The 16,565-nt window shown below is 45.0% G+C and overlaps 1 protein-coding gene across 3 annotated transcripts; it reads left to right on the top strand.

Annotated features, from left to right (window-relative positions):
* Positions 1-480: 480 nt before the first annotated feature.
* Positions 481-12,207, top strand: C1QTNF8 (C1q and TNF related 8). 3 transcript variants are annotated; one of them, XM_083414281.1, is made up of 5 exons: positions 481-823; positions 6,131-6,401; positions 7,747-7,839; positions 9,253-9,490; positions 10,965-12,207. In XM_083414281.1, the coding sequence occupies exons 3-5, from the start codon at positions 7,807-7,809 to the stop codon at positions 11,510-11,512; spliced, it is 819 nt and encodes a 272-aa protein (XP_083270407.1). In that variant the 5' UTR covers positions 481-823; positions 6,131-6,401; positions 7,747-7,806; the 3' UTR covers positions 11,513-12,207. The 3 variants fall into 3 exon arrangements, with proteins under 3 accessions (XP_083270407.1, XP_083270408.1, XP_083270409.1); XM_083414282.1 differs by having other exon boundaries at positions 6,060-6,401; XM_083414283.1 differs by lacking the exon at positions 6,131-6,401.
* Positions 12,208-16,565: the final 4,358 nt, after the last annotated feature.

Raw genomic sequence — 16,565 nt, 5'->3', positions numbered from 1 at the left:
AGAAGAGCCTATTGGAAAATTCCAATGGCCCATCTAGTCCAGCATCCTGCTGCACCTTGGCCAGTTAGAGGCCTATGGGAAATCTGCAAGAAAGACCTGAGTCCATCAGCACTCTCCCTTTCTGTGGTTTCCAGCCACAGACATTCAGAAGCATGCTGTGTAAGGCACAGAGGTAAGGCTATAGGTTTCATGGAATAGATGGTTTTCAAGAGGAGCTCTGAAGGAAGAGCAAGAGAAAGCAAGCGACATCTTCATGGGGCAAAAGTCTACAGCTGACCTGAATCCTACACTTAAAGTTCATAGAATGTATATTCTCAGCTCAGTGCTGATCCAAGACTCCAAAACACGTTGCATGGTTGGAAAGTTCCCTCCCTTGCCAAAGCCGAGAACATCTGTCGATCACATTAATAAATTCTTTGGGGAGGAAAAGTGGCCTTCTAAGTGATTCTAGTTCTCAAAGGAAAATGAATTCCACGTGTCTCCCCCTTGTCCATTTGGATGCAGAAGACGTTGGTCTGATTAAGTTTTCAGCCTCCTCTTTTAACCTGAAGATGCAGAAGCTGAACCCACAACATCGTATTGGATGTGTGTGCAAGCAGCTCCAAGAAAATCTCCCTGAGAGCCGCTGGCCATGTGAGGCCACAGAGTTTCATAAGACGTTGGCTTGCTACCCAGTGTTTCGTTTGGATACCAGGAAGGGAGCTTCTAACGGCGGGAGAAACCACAAGTCTGATCCCTGAATGAACAAGGGAGCACTCAGATCTCCAGGCTGAGCAAAGGGCAGCTAGGAAGCCGAGAAAAAAGGAGTTTTTGAGTCACAAAGGTAAGTTGTGTGACACCCGAAGTAGTGATATGCAACAGAATGAAAGCTTATGCCAAGGAATTCATAGGGGTGGCAAACCGAGAAGGTCACCAGTTTGGTTGCACAAGTTTTTGAGTTTGAAGTGTTACAATGGATTGGGGGAGAAATTGATCTGTTACTAGGATTGGGGGGGAAATTTGACTCTGTTCCCAATTTAATGAGAAACTAGTTAATTCATACTTCTTGAACCAATATGCAAACCAAGATATAATTCTTTGAAATGTACTTTTATCCAGATTTTGTGATGTTGTGGTCCAATCAAACAATGTGTACAGCCATGCATATATTAGAGGAAAGCATGCATAAAAATGTATATATTGGTGAAAATAACATACAAAAATGCATTATAGTAGGGGATGTTGCCTGCAACAAAGTGTGCCTTAGTCAAAACTGGATAGAAAAAAATGTGTATTTTTAGGAGAAATATGCACTCAAATGCTGGTGAGTTTTCACGAGAGGTTTTTCAAACTGCTGTGGAAAGGGGGGGGGCTGAATTTAAGATTGGAAAAATGAGAAACCAAGAGAAGCTGAAATGAACAGATTTGTTCATCCCTGGGACCTGTCAGTGGGGTAATTGTGACAGTGGTGATGTCTTTCCTAGATTGATCTGGACAGAGGTGCAAAAATGGGCATATAATCCAGGTGATTTATTCATGGAAGATTACATTGGTATGATATTTTCCTTTCTATATGGAATAGTTAAGCATGTTTTCAAGACATGAAATGAAATCCCCTAATATCACAATTTTTCTTTTCAATTTCCCCCGATATATGCATTTTTGCACACATTGCCTGGCTGAAGAACTGCACTGCAAAATTGAGAGAAGTGCGAATTCTGAAGGATGGCTGAGTTCAATTCACATTTAGTTTTGGAGAGTGCAAATTATGCAGGCTTGCCTTTAAATGTGAACTGTACTGAATGTCTTCCCCCACCCCAACTCCTGACATGAATTGGGGTGGGAGGTGAAGGAAGAAGGCAGATTCCATCCTGGGGCCTCTTCTTGCTGATCCCTAAACCATCAGCCACTTTGCCAAAGACAAGATTGGATCAAGAAGGATTTGGGACGGTTGCACCCTAGATAGGTAGGGGGAAGTCTGCCAGGTTTCCCCCACCTGCTACCAGGCAGCAGAAAGCCTGTCTGGATCAGCTGAGCAACCATTGATGGAATTGGTTTCCTGCCTCATTACATCAAAGCTGCATAGACTGGTGCCGGGTTCCTGTTGCGTCTGTCTGCGGCTCTCGTCACAGCAAGCCTCCCTTGCACCGGGTGGTGATATCGACTTTCATGATCAATGCCATGCTAATGCAGTCACACGAAAAGAGCAGCCCTGGGCAGGGAGGGGAGGGGAGCCTCTCTGCTGAATTCTTCTAAACTGCTGTTGGCAAGGATTCCACGGGTGCCACCCTCACCCTCCGAGCCAGGAGCAATGACCTGTTGTTGCAGATATCAGAGTAGTATAGCGCTCTGGTAGAAGGAGAGGAAGTTCTTCTACCCGAGGGTCATAATATCCTGTCCCCTCTAGTCCTAGATGCATGGCTTTTTGCTATAGGGTTGCCTGATTCCAAGCCGTGAAACTCCAGAGGGAAAAGTTGCTGAGCTTTTTGAGCTATTTTTCTAAATGGAAATTCGGCAAAAATGGCACTGTTCGGATTTTCCTGGACATTTTGCCAATTTCTGCCAGGACCCTGCTGCTGACTGCATTATTCCAGATATGTTTGGGAAATTCCGGATGTATGGCAAGCCTGCTTTATGCTGTAGGGCCAAGAGAAGGAGTATCATGAAGCAAACATGAAAAACACTCTGAGGACATGCAGAGTATCTTGTCCTTGCCAATGGGGAGACATGGAGGAATCTGTCAATTTCAGTTTCTCACTGTCTCCTTTTTCCAAATTTTTTCCAACCTCCCTTTTCCAGTTCAGTTCTCTGCATTTGTGTGTGTGTGTTCCTTAAATGTTGTCTGCATTGTAGGGAATAATTTGCATCTTATTGTGCCTAATAGATACATTTTTTTGCAGGACATTTGTCCAAACACAATGCATTTTTTAAAAAAAATATTGTTATAGATATTTTTTTTGGGGGGAACCCTGCTTAAACTCTAGAAATTAATAAATGATAGGATTTTGCTTATTTGGAATATAGAAGGGAAGATTGGAAGCCAGTGGAAAAATACAGGCTAAGCTTCCTTTCCAAGCCAGGGCCTCACTTGGGATAGAGGCATTAACATGACAAAAGATGTTGATGGCCCACCGGAAAATCATTCTTGGGCCTGGGCGGACAAAGGTTGCCATGGTGATGTGGTGTGTGTTTGAGGTGTCAGGAAAAGAGATGCATTAGAGCAAGGGGTGCTGGGAAGAAGGGAGAGAACAGAGATCCATCTTGGGTGGGCAGGCTGAAGGCTAGCTGGGAGAGATGCCTTTGCCTCCAGTGCTGCACTGCTGTGGGGGACATAGCTGTCAACTTACAGATTTGAAAATAAGGGACCAGCAGCCAAAATAAGGGACCTGCAGCCTCACCTGTTCCAGGCACTCCAGTCTTCCTGTCCTCCTGCAGTCTGGTCAAACTCATGCTGGTAGCTTTGAGAAAACTGCCCAACCAACTTTGTAACCAGAGGTTCAACTGGATAGAGGTTCACATGCACCACAAGGCCTATGCAGCCTCAACTTAAGATGGCTCCCCGGCCTGGCTTTGCACTGCAAAGTTTGCAGCAGCACGTGCGACAAAATGGCGTCCAGCATTCAAAAACCTCCTCAGCTTGCATTAACTAGCCACACACAAGGCATGCAAGCTCCACCCCCCAGTCGTTCTTAGACTTCTTATTGGGTGAGCAACACTGACAAGCAACACAGTTGGAGCCTCCCTCCTCCCTGGCCGGTAGGGAGGGAGAGGAGCTGCTTCCTTTGAAATTTAAGGGACATCCATCAATAAGGGACAGCAGCAGGACACGGCGCTGGAATAAGGGACTGTCCCTTCAAATAAGGGACACTTGACAGCTATGGTAGGGGACAAGGTCTGCTGGAAATGACCGTGCTGTAAGATCTGGACTCCCTCCATGCAGACTGAAAGTGTAAATAGGCAAATAAACCATATTTCTTAAAGCTATGATAGCCTCCTCTGGGTGAGCGCCTAGATGGAACCCCCTGGAACCTTGCTTCTGCTCGGTAGAGAATGGGGGTAGCGTCCAACATCTGTAACAATATGCTATTTCCACTAATGTATGCATTCTTATGCTCACGTTCTCTGATATATGCAACTTTGCACACATTTGAGGAAAATTAAAGCAAATCTGACTTTGCATTAAATTATTAAATCTGACTTTGCATCCACTTTCCCCTACTAGGAAAAGAACAAAAAGTGAGGGATCATTGCTAGCCAATATTTTTGGCTGGAAATGGTATGAAACCCAGGTTTCCCCTTTGCCAGGAACATAACTGTAATGGAAAGAGCTCTGCTTCTGACTCAACGGGAATTTTTAAAAAAATTAATGTGCTGAGATGATGATTCAGCTCTCTGTTACAGCCCACGACAGCCCACTAGGCTTGCCACCCTGCCTTCTGGTAGGGCTCCTGTGCTATTAACAGCTGCACGACAGGCAGAAATTCAACAGGCAAAGCTTTCCCCAAGGAGAAGATATCTACTTGTGCTATGACTGTTGACAGTGCAGGATCCCTTGCCCGATGATGAAGGGAGAAAGCTTACATTATCTTCAAAAGGAGAAATATCCCCTTTCTGGGTGTTCACACTGTCGCCTCAGCAGAGAATAGAACAGATAAGCATAACAAACATTTAGCAAGGGACAATGCTCATTTTCTTGCCATGCTAAGATTCACCGGCTGATTTCTGGTCAGCTGGCAACCATAGTTATGAAGGGGGTCTGTTCACGTGGACAAATGAGTCTGCACCCCCCTGGAGCCTTTGTGAACTCACACAAACTGGGTTTCCAGTGTGGCTGCCCCTGTTCTGTGGGGATACAACAGGCACACACTGTCTGCACTTTCTGGAAACAACTGAAGAGTGGCTGGGGCAGAGTACTACTACTACTACTACTACTACTACTACTAATTCTGTTCTGATAAGCTTTCCTAGCTGGATGAATGGGTCTCTGCCATGGGCATCCTTTGGTACCTGTCTGTCTGTCTAACTGTCTGTCTGTCTGTCTGTCTGTCTATCTATCTATCTATCTATCTATCTATCTATCTATCTATCTATCTCAGTGTGGTGTATTGGTTGGTGTTAGAATGTCAGACTAGGATTTGAGAGACCAGGGTTCAAATCCCTACTCGGCCATGAAGCTCACTGGGTGACCTTGGGCCAGTTGCTGCCTCTCAGCCAAACCTACCTCACAGGGGTGTTGTGGGGATTAAATGAGGAGGAGGAAATCATGTCTTCTACCTTGAGCCCCATGGAGAAAGAGCAGGAAAAGAAGAGCAACACACACACATTTCTGTTGTCTTAGTGTTCTTTTTATCATTTTTATTGTACATCACCTTGAGTTGCATTGTGGAAGGCGATTAATAAGAAAACAATCATAATACATACTACTATGATGACTAATTATTATTAATTATTAGTATTTTGCATGCTTAATGTCACATCTTAATTTGGCCCTCAGGCAAAACCTGGCCATTCATTGCATGTGTAGAACTGCTGTTTCTGTTTTTATTGTGTAAATCACTTTGAGACACCTGAGTGCAAAAATGCGACTAATAAATAAAGATAATTATACATTACAATGTATGTCACAATAATGCAGGAAATCTGTGCCTTTTCCATTTCTATACCCTCTTTTTCCATGCCTTCCTATATATACCTAAATATGCAAGGCTGTCCTTATACAGCCCCTTCGGGAGGATTTCTAGTGCCTCATTACGATCCTAGCTTAGCATGAAATACAGTTGGGAAGGTGAAAAGTGAGCTTAATAGTTGCATGGGAGATACACACACTATAAGACGCCCCCATGTATAAGACACCCCTATTTTGGGGGACTCCAAAATAAGAAAACACCCCTCAGCACTACCCGTGTATAAGATGAGCCCCAATTTTAAACCTATTTTTTGGTATAAAAAAACAACAACCTAGTCTTATAAACAGAAAAACACAGTGTATCTCTCTCTCTCTCTCTCTCCCAAAATCCTTGAACCACCACTTGTTTTGGCTACTAACACTATCAAAATGTCTCCAAAACATTTGGCGGCAGAGGGTCTTATATCAGCAGGATGTTCCTAGAAGCAGCAGAAAACACTGTAAACACTTTGACCATTGTTGTAGCCGCACTTCTTTTCTGAAGTCAAAGCTTCCTTGCCGAAATCTCGATTCCTTTTCGAGGCTCCAACAACACGGTGCTAGAGAAACAACGCCAGCCCCTGCTGCCTGCCCAAACGCACAGAGGACAGCGAACCCAGTCCATGGGAAGCTCTGAAGCCAAGAGGAAGACGGAGTGAAGGAGACAGCTCTGGTTCCTCCAGAGGGGTGGCGGTGATGTCACTTCTTCTCCATCAGTCCTAAGGAAGAACCTTCAGATCTCCCATACCACAGCAAGGTAACCTGGGTGGCTGATGGGCGTTGTAGTTCAGAAGGTCCTGGAAGGGCACCATGTTCGGGGGAAAGGGAGGAGTCCTCATATCTCCTTCCCAATGCCACTGCTGCCCCCATCCACTGGCCGGGAGAAATTGGGCACCCTTGGGGTCAAAACAGAAGCCATGATGGCTTTAGACATTCTGGAGCTTTCCTGGGAAAATTGGGACTGTTGAAGTGTATTCCCTCGCCAGAAACCCTGGAGAGCTGCTGCCAGTCAGTGTAGGAAATCCTGAGCAAGTTGGACCAATGGCCTGACTTGGCAAAAAGTGGATTACTTTGTTCCTAAGAACAGGAGTCACCACGACAAAAAACAAGTGCTTGCCAGTTTCAAATTAACACCGCTATCGATTTTAGAACAACCCCGCTGTGTTTCCTGACTTTGCAATGAAAAAGCTCCCATAATCTTCGAGCCAGCAATTGGTCTGGTTCCTTTTTCCTCCACTTCAAAGATAAGGATTTCTTCTCAATAACATGATCAGCTTTGAATACTCCCAGAGAAATGTAATTTCAGTCTTGCCTTTTGGAAGGTGGAAATGGCCCCTAGCCATCAGCTTAGCTCTTTAACTCCCTCTCCAAGCCTTTCTTTGACTCTTTCTTGTGCCAAGGGGAGAGAGACCTTAGGATTCATTTGCTGGATCAGGCCTAAAGGTGCCCCAGTTTTTGCCATAGGAAGCTGCCTTATACCTAGTCAGACCCTCGCTCTTTCTCAATATTATGGGTTTGAGTTTTTTGCTCTTGTTTTTTCCATGTATGTTGTGCTTTTGTATTATATTTTTCTGTTGTGAACCACCCTGAGATCTGTGGATGAAGGGCAGTATACAAATTTTAATTTTAATAATAATAATAATAATAATAATAATAATAATAATAATAATACCACTGAGCTCATGGATGTGATGCCATTGCACTCTGAGTTTCCCCACCCCTGAAAGTAGCAGACCAATGAAAAGAGATGGAGGTGAGAAAACTCATAATGGAAAGATGTCCTGAGAGCCAGTGTGGTGTAGTGCTTAAGAGCAGTAGTCTCGTAATCTGGGGAACCGGGATCACGTCTCTGCTCCTCCACATGCAGCTGCTGGGTGACCCTGGGCCAGTCACACTTCTCTGAAGTCTCTCAGCCCCACTCACCTCACAGAGTGTTTGTTGTGGGGGAGGAAGGGAAAGGAGAATGTTAGCCGCTTTGAGACTCCTTCGGGTAGTGATAAACCGGGATATCAAATCCAAACTCTTCTTCTTTTTCTACTGGAGGTGAAATTTGAATGGGGGACTTAACAGGCTCCCAATATGAACTGATGATGTTTTCTCAGTTTCTCTAGGACACCCTCTCATAAAACCGCAAGGACAGCCAAGCTTTTGGATCGTTAGTAATGCCACAGGGGAAAACGACGAGCTTAAACTGGGTGAGTTCATGGCAAGTAAAAATGACGATCACTTCACCTCTGAAGGATCTGTATCTGCATATAACGGGGACACTGAGAAGCACAGTAAGCTGAGATATTATCTGTACTAAGTAATGTTTGATCTGGTACGGTGTGAGCATGGTGTGATGTCCTTGAGCTCCAGAAGCTCAAAAATTAAACCTCAGCAGATGCAAGGTCTGCTTTCTCAAGGAAAGAAACAATATCAAACATCAATTGGCCCTCCCAAAAAGGGTAAGAAAACAGGCAGATGGGGGCTTGGTTGAGGACAGACTGAGACTGGTGGGGCAGTGTCCCTATTTGGCCTCATGGAGCAGCCTATGCACATAATTCCACATAATGATTTGAACTCACAAGCCAAATCTTTGACTACAGGTGTCTAGCGTATTCCTGCTAATGCCCCATGACTGCTTAGCAGGTGATCCTTCAAATCTTTGCTCTTAAGGAGGAAGTGGGGGAAACTAAACACAGTGACTTCGGGACTAATAGAAGGCGTCTTTAATTTCCACAACAACCTAATAAAGCCAAAATATGTGTCTCAGACCCCAGGATGCTTCCTTTCCCCCATCACTCTTTTTACTACCCCACATCGTTGAAGCACCTGTCATGGTGAGCAAATAGGGCTTTGATCGGTTTTTGCCATGTTAAGACACCGCAGGCCCACTGCACTCATCCATCATTTTATATACAGGTAGCTACAGCAGATAAATGAGACTGTGGGATGGATGTTTATCTGGCAAAATAGTTAATAATAGATTTGATGCATGTTCTCTTTTCCTACCGATCTTCTTCAGCTGCATGCGAAGCAAAGGTGTCAGAAAACCTTTTTTCCAAAAAGTCCTAAGCTGAAAAAGGATCAGTCGCGTTGTGGAAGAAAATAAGTTAAAGCAGTGCTTTTTTTCTGGGGGTATGCAGGGGTACGCATACCCCTAAACATTTTGTGAATCTTTGTACTTTTGTCCATTGACTGTGTTTATTTCCCCCCAATTTGAACTAAAAAATGGTGATTTTATTGAGTCAAAAAGAGAGTACCCCTAAACAATTTTTTTTTTTTTTAAGAAAAAAGCACTAAATTAAAGAAACAGTTTTTTGTTGAGTTGGAAAAGCTTCAGAAAGGGGCAACCAAAATAAACCTGCGGTTTTTAAGCAGCAGACAAGGAGATATAAAAAGGCTGCCAGAGGGGAACAACATAAAAAAAAAGAAAATTAGCCATAAATTCACGACAGCCAGAAAGAAACCACCACACCAGTTGTTGTTGTTGTTGATGATGATGATGATGATGATGGTGGTGGGGTCCCTGATTCAGCAAGACGCCTGCAATGCAAGGGTAAGTTAGGTGGCCCCAAGTCCCTTCCCTCTCCCTGGAAAACATTTCTTCCTTCTCATTTGGCTAGTCCAAGATGAGGGTGCCCCTTCTCCTGCTCCTGGCTTCTTCTCTGCATGCCACAAGACCACTGGGTGAAAAGGCCTTCCCAAAGAGAGAGGCCCGGAGGGTTTCATCATGTGTGCGATGCTGCGGTCCGGCTGAGCAGCCCAGCTCCATCACCGCTTCCCGCTACACTCGGATGACCAGCGACTCCGTCTATGCCATGCCCAGGATCCAGCCCACTATCAACATCACAATCTTGAAAGGTAAGCAGCCGTCCAAGGTTAGTCCTTCTTCCCTGCAAGAGTTGCTTCACGTGGGCACATTTATCACTCAATGTCTGCAGCATCCAGCGATGAAGCTAGCGTGTGTGAATAGCATTCAGAAACCATGGATATTAATTATTTATTGATTTGCAACATACTTTTTTTAAAAAAACCTGCTTTTCAACACCTCCATCTCTCCACCAAAGGCTTATGAATGTCAATGATAAGACGGTCCTTACCCTCCGTCTTATAACTGAAAAGACACAGCACAAAAGGAAAAAGGCTTTGGAGGGAGGAGGCGGAGAAAGCAAACCCAGGCTCTCTTTCTTAGTTACAGAGTTCTCATAATGACCAGTTGGAAAGAAAAAGCACTCAACATCATTTTAAATGTACCCTTTTTTCAGTGGAACAAATTCACACATTCAGCTACAAACAATTCGGTGCTGACTAATCTGGTGATGGACTTAGCTACCTTTACCTTCATCCCTTAATTCGGTCTCCCAGCTGAACAACGTTTATGTATTTACTTGAAAGTATTTTCCTTAAGTTGCTTTTTAGGGCTTTGCCATCACAAAGCGATACACAGCCAAGAGCAAGAGAAATTATCAAGATATAGTAGTAACGCTGGCTTGGATCCAGAATATTTTAAGGAGCTTTTCTGTAGCACTCAGGCTGATTCCAATCTCAGTAAAAGATAGCATTGAAGAGGGATATATGCAGAGCTCAGCTACGAGGCCTGCAGAGATCTACTGTATGTGCATGCCAACTTGCGCCATCTCAGCAGTGGGCACCCAGAAGGACTCCAGAAGCAAATATCAGCATGAGGGCATGTATACAGGTAAAGGCGGTCCTTCAAATAAACTATAAATATGTTTCATACCACTTGTTCAAAATCCATTCGTTATTGGCATCGCCTCTTACTTCACATGTGCCAAAACTGAATTCTAGCTTTGCAAACTGGCTCCGGGATATTAAAAGATTCAGAAGGTACTTCTTCACTCAGCGCATAGTTAAACTATGGAACTCACTCCTGCAGGAGGCAGTGGTGGCCACCATCTGGGATGGCTTTAAAAAAGGATTAGACAAATTCATGGAGGTGAAGGTTATCAGTGACTCCTATCTATGATGGCTATACTCTGCCTCCTTTGGCTAAGCTGAGAAGTGCAGGAGGGGAACGTGATCTTGTGCTCAGGCTCTGCTTGTGGGTTTCCCACAGGCATCTGGTTGGCCACTCTGAGAACAGGAAGTTGGACTAGATGGGCCATTGGCCTGATCCAGCAGGCTCTTCTTATGTTCTTGCCTGGCCTCCATAGAATCATAGAGTTGGAAGGGATGCAAATGGTCATTTAGTTCAACACCCTGCAATTCAGGAATGCAGTCAAACTTTTGTCCTGGCCAGATACCCATACCCTCCAGCCCACAACTACATGGCAGATAAGCACTTTCACAACCTGCCCTCTCCTTGTGCCCTCAGGTGAAAAAGGTGAAATGGGAGAGCGAGGAATTTCTGGCCCTGAAGGCAAAGCGGGTGAACGAGGCCTTCGTGGTCATAGCGGCCAGAAAGGGCAAAAGGGCCACATTGGGCTACCAGGCAACTCCTGCAAGCAACATTACGTGGCCTTTTCTGTGGGCCGGCGGAAACCCCTCCACAGTTCTGACTACTACCAGCACGTCACTTTCGACACAGAGTTTGTCAACCTCTATAAACACTTCAACATGTTCACAGGGAAGTTCTTCTGCTATGTGCCGGGGATCTACTTCTTCAACCTCAATGTCCACACCTGGAACTACAAGGAAACCTACCTGCACATCATGAAGAACGACAACGAGGTGGCCATTCTCTACTCGCAGCCCAGTGAGCGAAGCATTATGCAGAGCCAGAGCCTCATGCTCGACCTCCACGAAGGAGATGAGGTTTGGGTGCGGATGTTCAAGCGGGAGAGGGAGAATGGCATCTACAGCGAGGAGTCAGACATCTACATCACCTTCAATGGCCATTTGATTAAGCCGGCCGTCGAGTAACGGGCTCCAGGTCTAACATAGGATAAGTGGTCCCACCTGTTCTCTCAAGGGGGCATGTCCACGAACTGCTTACCTACATGGGGTCCAAGAGAAATTTGGAAGGGTAACTCATGAACAAGTGCTTTGAGGCTTGCTGTTTCCACCAGGGCCTCATCTGCACCACAAAGCAGTATCATACCACTTGAGACAGCCATGTCTTCTCCCAAGGAATCCTGGGAAGTGCAGTTTGTGGTTGTTGGGAGACCCCTATTCTCCTCCATTAGCTACAGCACCCAGACTTTTCAATTTGATTGTCCCACACTTTGTTGTTGTTATTGTTCTGTTTGTTTTATATACCTTAAACTTTATGTAAAAACTTAATTTTTTTAAAAAAAATAGGCGTTTCCTAACACCTTTCAGCCACTTTAACAAAGTACACTTCCCATGATTCTTTGGGGGAAGACATGGCTGTTTAAAATGCTTTGATACTGCTTTAAATGTATAATGCAGATGGGGCCTAGTACTGTGATAAACAGACCCGGGGCAGGATCCCTGGGCCTTAAATGCAGTGGTGGTGGGGGAAATGACATTTGAGGTTGTGTTTTGCAGGATATCCCCCTTTAAGATGTGCTTAATAAGATTATGATGGGAACTTTAGGGTTTAGGCTGCTTGCTTAAGCACGTTCACTTAAGAATAAATTAACAATGCGTGAGCATCTGACTGAGCTTCTTCAGTGACTCAGGTGAGAGCAGTGTTTTGGAAAGGTTTCTGAAAAGCCAGAGGATGGGTGATGTAAGAGGCTGGCGCTGGTCTTTCTGTGACAGGTCAGGAGAGCCTCAGGTTCTGGGGTCTGAATGCAGCCCTCCAGACCTCTCTGCCTGGCCCTTGGCACCCTCTCCAACCCACACTCCTTCTTAGGCCACACCACACACTGGTGGCCTTATCTTGTAGGCCTTATCCTGGCTGGGATATGTCCATGACCCTTGCCCCTCTCGCTTCCCTGCATGGAGAACAGAGAGAGATGCGTATGAAGAAACCTATGGCAGTCGTGTGGCTGCAGGGTAGCCTTTTCTTTATAAAAGGTAAGATTCACATCCATGGATCCTCTCACTTTTGCCTCTGGCCCTGTCCACTGCAGGCACACAATGCCTGGAAGGTTGCCCACAAGGGAATATGTGACTTGGGCTGGAAAAAAGATCCCCCAACTTCTACCACACCCAAAATTTGCTCCTTTGGAATTGCAATGAAGGAAGCCACAGGAACAACTGGACTGAAGCTTAGGGAACAGTAGAGCTACTGGGACACTCCTTGAGGGTACAGGGATCGGGTGGGGGACTTCAGGTCTTTTCTTGACACATTATCAGTGGGTTTGTTCTGCTTTAGTTTGCTCTCTGGTGCTTCCCCAATTCTTCCACATAATTACTGTCCAGAAGGGGCTACAGTGCAACAAAAGTGGAAGGAAACAAAAACCAGAACATTTGTTGCAGGATTTTATCAGGAAGTTACGAGATACGAACTGGAAATGAAGCAGCGTGACAGCCCAAACCCTTTCTCAGCTGCAAAGGGTTTTGAGAATGGGATTGCATATGGCTGCCCTGATAGCATCATGAACACAAATCAGCATGAATGTGCAATAAAAAGGACATATGGAAGAGCCCATTTGGGCCATCTAGCTTAGTATACAGTAGTACCTTGGGTTACATATGCTTCAGGTTACATATGCTTCAGGTTACATATGCTTCAGGTTACAGACTCCGCTAACCCATAAATAGTACCTCGGGTTAAGAACTTTGCTTCAGGATGAGAACAGAAATCATGCTCCGGCAGCGTGGCAGCAGCAGGAGGCCCCATTATCTAAAGTGGTGCTTCAGGTTAAGAACAGTTTCCAGTTAAGAACAGACCTCCAGAACGAATTAAGTACTTAACCCGAGGTACCACTGTAGTCTGCACTGACTGGGAGGGACTCTCTGGGGCTGAGGACGAGGGACCCATCCAGAAAGACGGAGGCATTAGGGGCTGACAGGCAGTTGCCCTCTCACTCAGCTACACATCTTCCCATCTGGCTGGAGACAACTTCATTTAGCCCCCGTTAATAGATGTTTTCTACACAAGCCCAGGCACGCTTTGCTAGCTAGCAACCACCCAGCACTGCCAATGTGCTTCTTTTATCAGGGAGCTTCCAGCAGCCCTTGTAAATCCAGAGTGTCCACAGATAAAACTGAAGAGGCTCCGTGAGCTGTTTGCACTTGGCCAAAGTCAAATGTTCTATGTAAGTGGGTCTACAGCTGACCTTTATCGACATGCACATCAGCTGAGATGCCTCCTTTTCAGAAACCTGAGCTAGCAAGCCTTTTAGAGGAAAGGTTCCTGATTGACACATTGCTGTTGGCATGGCAATGAGCAGGGCGCAGGAGGCCTTCCTGCAAAAGGATCAAGCTGTTTAAATATTATTAGTACTAGTTAGAATAATGATTTGGTTTATTGCCCTAAGACGACCTATGATGGTTCATGAAAATGTAAAACACATTAAAAACAGTTTAAAACAACGTGAAGTCACAATATTAGGGTGGGTCCTAAAAATATACCTTTCACGGTTCACCTTCAACATTCTCCAAAGAGGTGAATCTTCAGCATTCTCCAAAGCTGTATAATGAAGGCACCAGATGCAACCCTGTTCAGCAGCTATGGGAGATGCCCTCTCCTGGGCCACCACCATGCAAACGTATGGGGCTGGTGCAACTACATGAGAAATGGTGCTGTTGGATCAGGCAGAGGATTAGCTAAGCCTGCTGACTACCAGATGTCCCATTGGCCATGATGGCTTGAGCTGATGGGAGTTGTAGTCCCATAGGAAGCAGTGATGGCCACCAACTTGGATGGCTTTAAAAGATGATTTGACAGATTCATGAAAAAGAGTGTTATCAACGGCTACTAGCCTTGATGGCTATGTTTTGTCTCCACTGGTAGTGGCAGTAGTTTGATAGGAATCACAAGTAGGCAGAGCCCTGTTGCGCTCAGGTCCTTCTTGTGGGCTTCCCATAGGCTGTTGGCCACAGTGAGAGCAGGATGTTGCACTAGATGGGCCATTGGCCTCATTCAGCAGGGCTCTTGCATTCAATATGACACAATTACATTTTGCTGATTTGGCTCAGTGTAGCAGTGGGCTGCGATGATGGTGCCTCGCTAAGGACAACTTCCTTGGCAATCCACTGCTTAGTCCCTGGGATTTCCCCCCTGGGTTTAGGATTGAAGCCTCGTCTATTCAGAAGTAAGCCCTATTGAACTCAATGGCACTCCTGGGGTTTAGGAGTGTAGGTCTTGTGGTGTTAGGGCTAAGGTGAGATTTGAACTGGGGAAGAGCTTCCTCTTTTGTGCAATTTGCACATCTGCACAGGTCACACTGCAATTCCTTCCCTCCTTCCTACTGGGGGGTGACACATATTTCAACTGACATGGGTGAAATGAAAGGAATTTGGGAGGTGATCGAGGGCAGCCCACGCACTTCGCCGTACCTCAGCGCTCCGGGAACACTTTGTGAGATTAACTTCTTCTTGAAGACAAATCAATAAATCACACCAGCAAAAGAAGCCAAGCCAAAGTACGTATCCAGCCCCCCCCCTCCATCCCTTGGGTGGGTTTGCCAAGTGCGTCCAAATCTTTCAATAGACGTTAAACACTGATGGAGTAGCCACCCCTGGGCACCTTCCTCTTGGCAATGCTTTCTGGAGCGCTGTGTGGAGATGTTATGAGGACCAGTGAGAAGGAGGAAAAATGAAACTGGTCTCTGGTCTTCAGCCAGCTTCCACCTACCTGCCTATGTTTACCTATAACCAGTCCAGTCCAGTTCCCATAATGATTTAAACCATCAAGCCCTCTTCCCAGGAAACGCTGTGAGGGGAATAGGTGTCTCCTCACAACTCTTAGCATCCTTAACCAATTCCAGTTCCCAGGATGCTTTGCGGGGAAGCCATGACAGTTGAAGTGGCATCATAGTGCTTTCAATATATGGTGTGGCCTTTAAAAATACGACAGCAAATACCGTTCATATTTGCTTGCAAATTTCCATTCTAGGCTGAAAACGGACACAAGAACTGGATGTGATTTCTGGGAGGATTTCCAAATTCATTGCAATTTTCTGCCATTCTTTCTCCCTCCCTCTTTCCCTTCGGTCTTATCTTTCCTTTTTCAACGAGTAAGGAAACTCTTCTGAGGGCAGGAACAGCCGGATAAAAATTTCCGTTGATAAGGATGCCTGGCAACCAATCCCGTTAATGGAGAGGCTTTAAGGCAAGCTGAATGGAGGCTTAATGAAGATGTTCAGGATACATTTATTCGCCAAGGTTTAAAGTGCATTGAAATAACTTAGTGGTTAAACAAATAGAAAGCACCTTTGAGTCATGTGGCTGTGGAAATTATACCATGCAGAAGCACAGCACTGGACTTCGTACAGAAACAGAGGAGTCCATTTCTGCTTTATCCCCTTCCCATAGGGAAGAATCTATCCATTTTTGTTCTCTCAGTTTCTCATTTCCCTCCTGTCTTAAATTCAGTTATCCATATTTCTTCAGCAATTCACAAAGTTGTTTTCAAACAAATCCTCAGGAAAATTCTTCAGCACTGTAGTGTGGATTTCTCCTAATAAATAAAATTTTAATGTAGTTTTGACTACTGTACATTTTTTGCAAGCATTTATGTTATATAATGCATTCTTTTATTATGTTATTTTCTGTAATATTTTCATTTTTTTATACACACTTCCCTTTGATACACGCATTTTTTTGGGGGGGGGGTAAGGTTGTGGAGCTACATCATAAATTTGAAGATGTGCACATTTTGAATGGTGTTTGTGGTTTTGACTGCCATATTGTTTTGGAACATGCCCTTTTAAATGACTCAGAAGCATGCAAATACCATGTTTTTCACTCTATAAGACACACCAGACCACAAGACGCACCTAGTTTTTGGAGGAGGAAAACAAGAAAAAAAATATTCTGAATCTCAGAAGCCAGAACAGCAAGAGGGATTGCTGTGCAGTGAAAGCAGCAATCTCTCTTGCTGTTCTGGCTTCTGGGA

The sequence above is a fragment of the Podarcis tiliguerta genome (assembly GCF_965153285.1).
Source record: "Podarcis tiliguerta genome assembly, chromosome: 14".
Taxonomy (NCBI): Eukaryota; Metazoa; Chordata; class Lepidosauria; order Squamata; family Lacertidae; genus Podarcis; species Podarcis tiliguerta.
This window is presented reverse-complemented; position numbering and strand designations above follow the sequence as displayed.